Raw genomic sequence first — 12,715 nt, 5'->3', positions numbered from 1 at the left:
CTCCCAGAGCAATGCAAGTTAGATACAGTTTGATCTCCTGGGACGACAATTGACAGCAAAGGTAGGGGAGAGACAGCCTTACTGTATATACAGTACATCAGGTACAAAGCAAACCATGTACTGTACTGTACTGTATGTAACTACTACCGATTTCTAGCCTCATATTCACCAAATACAATTCACTTTTTGCCCATATTACATTGAAGCTAACAGTGCAGAAGATAGCAGATCAATGCACTGACGACCACATAAGATATAGAAACATTCATTAGTGTCTGGGTAAGACCCGATCCCGGTCTTGCAAGATATTCCACGCTAAACTCCATTTATTTATTTATTTGTAAGATAAAAGATTTAATTTAATTACACAAGTTGATGGGCAACAGTGTAACAGTGAAAATTCAAATTCAAATGCATGAGAGACAATTTTAAAAGGGGAAAAAAAAATCTAACATTAATTCCATGGTATTTTTTTCAACCTTTAACATTAATTAGCCTTTCCTGTGGATAACCACAGTGCACTTTTCTGCTTCTTTTCCATTATCTTTTCAGCCAAGAGACTTTTAGTAAATACTTTTTAATTAAGATAAGCATTTTGTGTTCTGCTACAGCAAACAGCTAAAAGGATTTGTACCTCTACTTTACAAGAGCTGCCAATACGTGGCCTGCGGAAAAAAATGGAACTGAACAGTATAAGATGTAAATAGACTTATATTACTTTTATCGCAACACTTACATGTGTAGGTCATTTCAAAGCTGTCGCTGATGTTCACAATATCAATTTGGGGCAGCAGTTTCGGGGGCTCCACCAATTGAGATAGCGCAAAGCGAAAGGCGGCATGTTCCTGTGATTGCTGGTTTGGGAAGAGGCCCCCTGTGGAGAAAAATAATGATATTAGACCATACCAAAGTAGCTATTTTATGCATGTTCTATTTATAACTGTGTATCTTGTCCTGCAATACAGTTACGTATGTGCAATGCATTTCTCCTGCCCTAGTCGGGTATACCCTCACTTTTATACTGTAGGGCTGGTGGTAAACTGCGTGTAAGAAAGTGAATGCTCAATACTAGGTACATATCACAGACATTTATGACCCACTTTGACACAGGAGGTCTATGTACAGTACCTAGTGGGGCATTTACTAAGCAGTGATAAGAGGGGAGAAGTGAGCCAGTGGAGAAGTTGCCCCATCAACCAATCAGCAGCTCTGTATCATTTTATAGTATGCAAATTATAGATGTTACTTCAGTGCTGATTGGTTGCCATGGGCAGCTTCTCCACTGGCTCACTTCTCCACTCTTATCACTGCTTAGTAAATGTCCCCCTAAGTCTTGAAGAGAGATAAAGTGGACCGAGATAAAGGAGTCTATGTACTAAGAATTGGAGAGAAATAAAGTGGATGGAGATAAAGTACCAACCAATCAGCTCCTAATTGCCATGTTACGGGCTGGGTTTGAAACATGGCAGTTAGAAGTTGATTGGTTGGTACATGTATCTCTGTCCACTTTCCCTTTCTCCAAGGCTTAGTACATAGACCCCAAAGTACCAGCCAACCGGTTCCTAACTGCTATTTTTCAAACACAGCCTGTAACATGGAAGACAGGAGCTGATTTTTATATCCATTTACTTTCTCTCTCTCCAAGGCTCAGTACATAGGGGGTAATTCCAAGCTGATCGCAGCAGGAAATTTTGTTAGCAATTGGGCAAAACCATGTGCACTGCAGGGGAGGCAGATATAACATTTGCAAAAAGAGTTAGATTTGGGTGGGTTATATTGTTTCTGTGCAGGGTAAATACTGGCTGCTTTATTTTTACACTGCAAATTAGATTGCAGATTGAACACACCACACCCAAATCTAACTCTCTCTGCACATGTTAAATCTGCCTCCCCTGCACTGCACATGGTTTTGCCCAACTGCTAAAAAATGTCCTGCTGCGATCAACTTGGAATTACCCCCATAGACTCCCATGTTTTAAACCATTTCCTTTAGGTGCATTACATTCATTTGTAATTAGGGATTGTTTAAACTGCTAAAACCTCTCTAATACTGTAGAAACACATCCCCATCTCGAATACGCCAAAAACCCCTGCTTAAACACTCTCTCAAAAACATACTTGATCATAGAAGATAGCACCAAACAGTATCAATGGATTGTTCACGAATAGCTATTCACTAGCGAATTTGTTAGTGATGACCACCATCATCATCATCATCATTATCTGGTATATGCAGCTGCCCAGTGCCCTGACTGGCTCTCATAGGCATAAATGTGTCTCTTTCCATGTGTGATTGCGCTCACATTTGCGTGGACACATCCTCCATCAGAATGCCCCATCGTGTTTTGGGTGTGGTATAGAAGGTCTGCACTGTCTAGACAGACAGTTATTAGGTCTACCCCATATGGTTAAAAGGTCGACAGGTAAAAAGGTAGACCTGGTAAGGTCGATAGGGTCAAAAGGTCGACATGAAAATAGTCAACACAAAAAATGTCGACAAAAGTTTTTTAGGTTCTTAGGTGACATTTAGTATGCTTAACCATACAGTATCTAAGCAAAATCGGTAGAAATGTGTACCATACAGGCTTGCTTCATGTACCATACAGGCTTGCTTCATGTACCATACAGGCTTGTTTCATGTACCATACAGGCTTGCTTCATGTACCATACAGGCTTGCTTCATGTACCATACAGGCTTGCTTCATGTACCATACAAGCTTGCTTCATGTACCATACAGGCTTGCTTCATGTACCATACAGGCTTGCTTCATGTACCATACAAGCTTGCTTCATGTACCATACAGGCTTGCTTCATGTACCATACAGGCTTGCTTCATGTACCATACAGGCTTGCTTCATTTACCATACAGGCTTGCTTCATGTACCATACAGGCTTGCTTCATGTACCATACAGGCTTGCTTCATGTACCATACAGGCTTGCTTCATGTACCATACAGGCTTGCTTCGCTCTCCATGCTTCGGTAAAGGTGGCTTACTGTGCTACTGCTGCGCTTGCCACAGATTGCTATTCCCAATCGTAGTCCACGTGGATAGTAAAGCAATCAGAAGGGGGAAAAACACAACCCCTCCCCCAAATACTTGTGTTGGCCATTTGTGTGTTGACCATAGTCTTGTCGACTCTTTGATCATGTCGACATTTTGTGCCTGTCGACCTTGAGCACAGTCTACCTTTCACCTGTTGACCTTTTGACCATCTGTCTGGTGATACGCTCACCCTGCGCTGCTATTCCATCAGGGTGATGATTACCACTCCCTAGTGCTTAATACCTCCCACTTTCTCTATCTTTAAGCCTGGTGCCAGTGTCTCACCCTCTCGTCTCCATCCTATACCTTTAGCAAGACAGGTGAACAGCGGAAGTGATATACATTTGAGACACTGGCTCTGTGTTTATACGGTTCTATGTACCTCTGCATCTATAGAGATGCTATCTATTACTTACTATTGACTATCTATAGTTGCTATTGTGTATCTATCAAGGGTACTTACATAATAATAATAATAATAATAATAACAACAACAGTGACTGCATTTAACATATTATAGACTGATGCAGCCAGATACATAACACTATTGTTTTCATATTTTTGATATGGTGCAAATTATGTAACAGGATCAGTTTATACTTAATTCTTATCTTGGGCAACATATATCTGCTAAGATTGAATTTCTTTGCAAAGTCTAATGTGCCTATGAACTATGATTTAATCCTATATTTGCACCTAATCTATTTGGATTACATACAGGAGAGATGATGGTAGGGACACTCTATTCAACAGTGATATGTGCTCAAATGCAGGCAACTGTCTAAAACATAATTTTTATTAAATATACTTTTAAAGCAAAATAAAAGGTCCTTGCATATTATTGTATATCATAAGTAAAAACATGCACTGTGAATATATATTATAAGTATAATTAAAGGCAAGCACAACCATCCTATATAAGAGGCTAACACTGCTTTATGGGGGGAATTCAAGTATTTTGTGCACCGGCAGCCACTAGATGGCGCCTGATAGAACAATTCAAGTGTGGCTCTATTCGATCGCGCAGAGCCGCCAGTGCTGACATTACTGTTATGTTGTTCCGTCATTTTGACAGGCTGGTAACTAGTGCTGTAATTTATGCAGGGAAGGCCGGATAAAATAATTTGTTGGTCGGCGAATTGGTACAAATAGTATTTGTGGTTATACAGGTAGAGGTATGAATTAACACTAGATCATTGCAATTGTGTCCTCAATGAAACATAACCTCTAACTTAAATTCTACTGCACATATCATACTATTTGGGACACTCTGTGAAAAAAGTAACAAATTACGAGAGTCTCTTCCTTTTTCTCCTGCTTGTTTATTACTATAAGTATTATGGCTCAATGGAGTACCACTGACATTCACAGTATGGTGCACCATAACAAATGGTTATCTGGCAGGTGCATAGCGACCAGGGGCGGATTGGGATGGAAAATTTATGAAAACAGCCCTAATGAGGGTGTGGTCTGATGAGGGGGTGGGTCTGTTGAGGGGGGTGGGACCCTTATAGGGTCTAATTGTGCACACTTGCGGCCGCCCTTGTGTCTTTTGCTGCAGTTTTGTCTGATACCAGAGGTGGATTGGGAACTAAAAGTGTCCCTGTAAAATTTTGTAGAAGTGGTGAGACATGGGCAGCACAAGAGGTAAAACGTACCGTGTAGCCATGGCAACATCAATGGATGGCAGTGTTGCTGTACTATAGAGATGGAATAACAGAATAAATGGGGACAATGCAGTGTAATGAGTCTGGTGGGGTGCCTGTCATGTGGGGCGGGGGGCCACATAACAACTCCCAAAGCAGGCCCCACAGAAACTTCGGCCTACCTTTTGACCTCCTGCCTTTTGACCTACTGGCAGGCTGCAGTTGCTGCTGGAAGGTTGGGGTGATGGACCTTGCGCTGGGTGCGGACAGAGCAGGGAAGCATTGAGCTTCCCTGCAGTTACCGCACCGCAGTTCAGGTTACGCCATCCTGAGATGGCTAACCTGAACTCCATGGAGTAGCGAAAACCTTCATAAATTGCACTTACCATGCTAAAGTATGGTGATGCAATTCCGGCACGGAGCAGGGATGCCGCTGGAGAAGTCATGGACTTCTCCATGGTAACCCAGTCTGTGAATTGCGGTAAGCAGAGTAAAGCCCTGTTTAACACAAAACACAGCTTTTATCTGCTTTATGAATAGACCCCTAATTAAGAGGTTCCTCTTGGATGTCACCTTCTATATACAAGATCCTGTGTGGCTTTCCCTACACCTTTTGTCCTGTTTGACCTATTGACAATATCAACCTTGAGTACCTGTTGACCTAATCCATATCAGCCATATGGGGTCGATCTATTGAATGTCGACATAGACACTGAAACTATACATTGTAACTCCCCGCATCTACTCATTAGGCGCGAGCCGCTGGACACACACAGAAGTGGTTGGAAATTTGAATTGGCACACTTGTCACATCATTATCATGTTGCATCAGCCCCTAAATACATTGCTTTTTGAGGAGTGAGCTTCAGTCCCCCCCCAAGGGCCATGGATCGCAAAGAGGAAACAAACGATCAATTAGTGGCACAATGGGTTTGTGATAATTACCACCCAGGCTCATCTATTTATATTTATTATATGTTTTTAGAGAGAAGCTGTATTAAGCCTGACAATCTTGGAAAAGGTGGGGGGTATGCAAACAAATTTAAAATCCCTTTACGGAACATTATTAAAATGAATTATTTTCTTTTCCCTGTCGAACTACTATAAAGTTTTTTTTCTGTAGTATTTATGATGGTCCTTCCTGCTCATCACAGTGTATGTCACACAGAGTGATGACTGCCGAGACACTTCTGCATCTGCTCCCAGAGCTCCCACATGGCTGCGGCGGATGGCGGATCATTGCACTGACAGCCACAGAATGTATGGCAACATGAAACCAGTTCATTAGCTAAATGACTCTACATATTTCTCTGTTTTATATATATATATATATATATATGTATATACTATATAACCATTTGTCCCAGACTTCTATCATCTTAAGATGCATCTTTCAAGCTTAATGGAACCTGCTTTCTCTAACAATAAAAAGCACTTAAAATTGTAAGAAAATGATGGGCTGAATAACTTGTAGCCCGTTGCTAGTGCTCTCAGTTTAATGATGATAATAGATGTGAAGATAGTATATATATATATATATATATATATATATATATATATATATATAAACTGGACAAAGCGGCTTTATATTGTACATGTTTGGTGACTGGCAATAAATAGAACAAGAAAATGATGCCAGCTGCAGGGACAAAAAGATGTTCGACTCTGGACAGCAGAACAGACAGACATGCTACTTGCTGACTTTTCAGATGCCCCCGGTAGGTAGCGTAGTGTGGTGGGAGTGTTATGCAGCCAAGTGGGTAATGGCATGGTGCAGTGGTTGCGACATTGTGGCCTTGTTCTCTGCCATACAATGACAAGATCGGTGGCACTGTAAAGGGTGAGGTGCGGCTACATCAGCGCAATTCAGAGTGAATTTGCGTCATCAAGATGCTCAGACTGGCCTCATCGCTTGAGACGTGGGCGACTATGGGAGCCCCTAGGGAGACTTGTACACTTTTCCAAGCATCCAGGTTGGCCAACAAAGATTTGGGAGTCTCCTGGACATACAGGGAGAGTAACAAAGTATGCAGACAGACCTCATCTTAAATGTGTGATATGGGGGAAGTGCTACTGTTGTGTTGTGTCACCCACTGCATTGTAAAAGAAGGGACAGTATGGTTGATCCCACATGGTTTGGGCAGTATGTGACATACGATATATTAAAAATAATATATTAGATAAAATTCTATTATGATATGAATCAAAGGTGTTGAACAGTGTGAGCCTGATACAGAGGTTTGCTGAGCGAATGTTGCTTCTTTTTACACTGGGCATGCTCCAGAACCAAACACCTGCAAGTATGAGCGATACAGTATGTACATTTTTTAGCTGCATCTACAATGACCACCGACGTGACGTAGTGAGTCTGTAATGGGGCGTTGTCATGTCGGTAAAGTTCAGTGACAGTGGGTCGATAGTTCTAGGCAGAATGAATATAGGCAAAAGCCACTTAGAGAAATTGTTCTTAGATAAATACTGTGATAATACTATTTAAAAGGGTCAAATGAGAAATACTGTAGGAGAGATAACACTTAAAGATAAAATGGTTCCAAAGATGATATCAGGCCTTGCTGAGAGTCATACATCCTTAAAATATTGTGCTATTCACCAACCTGACCCGCAATGTCTTTTTAAGGATGGAACTAACTGACAGTTACAAACCGTTAATGGTTGTATTTAATAATATTATTTACAGTATATAGGATGTAAGGGTTTATTGTGATGGGATAGATAGATAGATAGATAGATAGATAGATAGATAGATAGATAGATAGATAGATGATAGCTGTTTTTCACGAGTAGCGAAAAGGAAGGGAGTATTGGGTTCAGATCTTTCTCTAACCATGAAATATATACAGAGTCCCTGGCGCTCAGACCTCAGAATCCAGGCTGCACTTTTCTTAGCACTGCGCTCTCCCAAGATACTATTGTCCAAATCATTTCAGATCTTTCTCTAATAAACAAGTGGAGGCTGCACAGAACCGTAACAGTCACTGATCTTCCAATGACTCTCTAATTCAGGTGGATGTTATAAAGAATGTGACTAGTGTATTAGAAGATCCCATCTCCCCCCAAAGCAATATTGTGTATAGAACTACTTGGTGTGGCACTGCCTTCATGGTGCTGGTGAACTCCACAAGGTATAAACCGGGGAGAAGTACCACCAGGATTATTGTGATGAAAAGTATCCCTATTACACATTGAAATACGTGGTATTATGCGATTCAATTAGGTGGTTGGAATTCCACCATCCAAGGTACACCTTGAATTCACTGGGGTGTTACTAAAGGTGGAGGTCACAATATATGTGAGATAATGCACTAGGAGGCGCCTATTCTCATTTTTTGTCTTTTATATATATATATATATATATATATATATATACACACACACAGTATATAATGATTCAAAAGTCGCATTGCACCCTTTTGTTTCAAAAGCTGTGCAGAAAATGGGAAGTCTGACTTAGAATCAAGATGGCGCCCATGTTCGGTACATACCCTAAAATATAGCCCACCTCACCCATACCTTCCTGGAGTTTTCAGTTTTCCCATTGACTGCACAGTTTTTGAAACAAAAGGGTGTACTGCGACTTTTGAATCACCCTGTATATATATATATATATATATATTAGTGATGAGCGGGTTCGGTTTCTCGGAAACCGAACCCCCCCGAACTTCACCCTTTTTACACGGGTCCTAGCCATACTCGGATTCTCGCGTATGGCTCGGTTAACCCGAGCGCGCCCGAACGTCATCATCCCGCTGTCGGATTCTCGCGAGATACGGATTCTATATAAGCAGCCGCGCGTCACCGCCATTTTCACTCGTGCATTGGAAATGTTAGGGAGAGGACGTGGCTGGCGTCCTCTCCGTTTATGTTGATGCATTGCAAATATTTTGTGCTTGCTTATTACTTAATTGTGGGGACTGGGGAGCAGCTGTATATAGGAGGAGTACAGTGCAGAGTTTTGCTGACAGTGACCACCAGTAATACGTTGTCTGCCTGAAAAACACTCCATATCTGTGCTCAGTGTGCTGCATATATCTGTGCTCACACTGCTTAATTGTGGGGACTGGGGAGCAGCTGTATTATATAGCAGGAGTACAGTGCAGAGTTTTGCTGACAGTGACCACCAGTATACGTTGTCTGCCTGAAAAATACTCCATATCTGTGCTCAGTGTGCTGCTTTATTGTGGGGACTGGGGACCACCAGTATAATATTATATAGGAGGAGTACAGTGCAGAGATTTGCTGACCAGTGACCACCAGTATATAATATATAGCATTAAGGTACAGTAGGCCACTGCTGTACCTACCTCTGTGTCGTCATTAAGTATACTATCCATCTACATTCTATACCTGTGGTGCATTTCAGTTGTGCAGTTTGCTGACACAGTGACCACCAGTATATATAGCAGTACGGTACAGTAGGCCACTGCTGTACCTACCTCTGTGTCGTCATTAAGTATACTATCCATCTACATTCTATACCTGTGGTGCATTTTAGTTTTGCAGTTTGCTGACACAGTGACCACCAGTATACTATATATAGCAGTACGGTACGGAAGGCCACTGCTGTACCTACCTCTGTGTCGTCATTAAGTATACTATCCATCTACATTCTATACCTGTGGTGCATTTTAGTTTTGCAGTTTGCTGACACAGTGACCAACAGTATACTATATATAGCAGTACGGTACGGAATGCCACTGCTGTACCTACCTCTGTGTCGTCATTAAGTATACTATCCATCTACATTCTATACCTGTGGTGCATTTAAGTTTTGCAGTTTGCTGACACAGTGACCACCAGTATACTATATATAGCAGTACGGTACGGAAGGCCACTGCTGTACCTACCGCTGTGTCGTCATTAAGTATACTATCCATCTACATTCTATACCTGTGGTGCATTTTAGTTTTGCAGTTTGCTGACACAGTGACCACCAGTATACTATATATAGCAGTACGGTACGGAAGGCCACTGCTCTACCTACCTCTGTGTCGTCATTAAGTATACTATCCATCTACATTCTATACCTGTGGTGCATTTTAGTTTTGCAGTTTGCTGACACAGTGACCACCAGTATACTATATATAGCAGTACGGTACGGAATGCCACTGCTGTACCTACCTCTGTGTCGTCATTAAGTATACTATCCATCTACATTCTATACCTGTGGTGCATTTTAGTTTTGCAGTTTGCTGACACAGTGACCACCAGTATATATAGCAGTACGGTACGGAAGGCCACTGCTGTACCTACCTCTGTGTCGTCATTAAGTATACTATCCATCTACATTCTATACCTGTGGTGCATTTAAGTTTTGCAGTTTGCTGACACAGTGACCACCAGTATACTATATATAGCAGTACGGTACGGAAGGCCACTGCTGTACCTACCTCTGTGTCGTCATTAAGTATACTATCCATCTACATTCTATACCTGTGGTGCATTTAAGTTTTGCAGTTTGCTGACACAGTGACCACCAGTATACTATATATAGCAGTACGGTACGGAAGGCCACTGCTGTACCTACCTCTGTGTCGTCATTAAGTATACTATCCATCTACATTCTATACCTGTGGTGCATTTTAGTTTTGCAGTTTGCTGACACAGTGACCACCAGTATACTATATATAGCAGTACGGTACGGAAGGCCACTGATGTACCTACCTCTGTGTCGTCATTAAGTATACTATCCATCTACATTCTATACCTGTGGTGCATTTTAGTTTTGCAGTTTGCTGACACAGTGACCACCAGTATACTATATATAGCAGTACGGTACGGATGGCCACTGCTGTACCTACCTCTGTGTCGTCATTAAGTATACTATCCATCTACATTCTATACCTGTGGTGCATTTTAGTTTTGCAGTTTGCTGACACAGTGACCACCAGTATATATAGCAGTACGGTACGGAAGGCCACTGCTGTACCTACCTCTGTGTCGTCATTAAGTATACTATCCATCTACATTCTATACCTGTGGTGCATTTTAGTTTTGCAGTTTGCTGACACAGTGACCAACAGTATACTATATATAGCAGTACGGTACGGAATGCCACTGCTGTACCTACCTCTGTGTCGTCATTAAGTATACTATCCATCTACATTCTATACCTGTGGTGCATTTAAGTTTTGCAGTTTGCTGACACAGTGACCACCTGTATACTATATATAGCAGTACGGTACGGAAGGCCACTGCTGTACCTACCTCTGTGTCGTCATTAAGTATACTATCCATCTACATTCTATACCTGTGGTGCATTTTAGTTTTGCAGTTTGCTGACACAGTGACCACCAGTATACTATATATAGCAGTACGGTACGGAAGGCCACTGCTCTACCTACCTCTGTGTCGTCATTAAGTATACTATCCATCTACATTCTATACCTGTGGTGCATTTTAGTTTTGCAGTTTGCTCACACAGTGACCACCAGTATACTATATATAGCAGTACGGTACGGAATGCCACTGCTGTACCTACCTCTGTGTCGTCATTAAGTATACTATCCATCTACATTCTATACCTGTGGTGCATTTTAGTTTTGCAGTTTGCTGACACAGTGACCACCAGTATATATAGCAGTACGGTACGGAAGGCCACTGCTGTACCTACCTCTGTGTCGTCATTAAGTATACTATCCATCTACATTCTATACCTGTGGTGCATTTTAGTTTTGCAGTTTGCTGACACAGTGACCACCAGTATATATAGCAGTACGGTACGGAAGGCCACTGCTGTACCTACCTCTGTGTCGTCATTAAGTATACTATCCATCTACATTCTATACCTGTGGTGCATTTAAGTTTTGCAGTTTGCTGACACAGTGACCACCAGTATACTATATATAGCAGTACGGTACGGAAGGCCACTGCTGTACCTACCTCTGTGTCGTCATTAAGTATACTATCCATCTACATTCTATACCTGTGGTGCATTTAAGTTTTGCAGTTTGCTGACACAGTGACCACCAGTATACTATATATAGCAGTACGGTACGGAAGGCCACTGCTGTACCTACCTCTGTGTCGTCATTAAGTATACTATCCATCTACATTCTATACCTGTGGTGCATTTTAGTTTTGCAGTTTGCTGACACAGTGACCACCAGTATACTATATATAGCAGTACGGTACGGAAGGCCACTGATGTACCTACCTCTGTGTCGTCATTAAGTATACTATCCATCTACATTCTATACCTGTGGTGCATTTTAGTTTTGCAGTTTGCTGACACAGTGACCACCAGTATACTATATATAGCAGTACGGTACGGATGGCCACTGCTGTACCTACCTCTGTGTCGTCATTAAGTATACTATCCATCTACATTCTATACCTGTGGTGCATTTTAGTTTTGCAGTTTGCTGACACAGTGACCACCAGTATACTATATATAGCACTACGGTATGGAAGGCCACTGCTGTACCTACCTCTGTGTCTGCATTAAGTATACTATCCATCTACATTCTATACCTGTGGTGCATTTTAGTTTTGCAGTTTGCTGACACAGTGACCACCAGTATACTATATATAGCAGTACGGTACGGAAGGCCACTGCTCTACCTACCTCTGTGTCGTCAAGTATACTATCCATCTAGATTCTATACCTGTGGTGCATTTTAGTTTTGCAGTTTGCTGACAGTGACCACCAGTATATATAGCAGTACGGTACGGAAGGCCACTGCTCTACATACCTCTGTGTCGTCAAGTATACTATCCATCCATACCTGTGGTGCATTTCAGTTGTGCGCAGTATATATAGTAGTAGGCCATTGCTATTGATACTAGCATATAATTCCACACATTAAAAAATGGAGAACAAAAATGTGGAGGTTAAAATAGGGAAAGATCAAGATCCACTTCCACCTCGTGCTGAAGCTGCTGCCACTAGTCATGGCCGAAACGATGAAATGCCATCAACGTCGTCTGCCAAGGCCGATGCCCAATGTCATAATAGAGAGCATGTAAAATCCAAAAAACAAAAGTTCAGTAAAATGACCCAAAA

The 12,715-nt window shown here is 41.7% G+C and overlaps 1 protein-coding gene across 6 annotated transcripts in view; it reads right to left on the bottom strand.

The window, feature by feature from the left end:
* The window catches only part of GRIA1 (glutamate ionotropic receptor AMPA type subunit 1), a 468,887-nt gene that overhangs the window by 437,686 nt on the left and 18,486 nt on the right, over nt 1-12,715 (bottom strand). For all 6 annotated transcript variants that reach the window (XM_063928348.1, XM_063928349.1, XM_063928344.1 and 3 more), the window contains exon 2: nt 737-874. In XM_063928348.1, the coding sequence (XP_063784418.1) occupies nt 737-874 (138 nt within the window). The remainder of the gene's footprint in view (nt 1-736; nt 875-12,715) is intronic.

Source organism: Pseudophryne corroboree, chromosome 6 (assembly GCF_028390025.1).
Source record: "Pseudophryne corroboree isolate aPseCor3 chromosome 6, aPseCor3.hap2, whole genome shotgun sequence".
Taxonomy (NCBI): domain Eukaryota; kingdom Metazoa; phylum Chordata; class Amphibia; order Anura; family Myobatrachidae; genus Pseudophryne; species Pseudophryne corroboree.
This window is presented reverse-complemented; position numbering and strand designations above follow the sequence as displayed.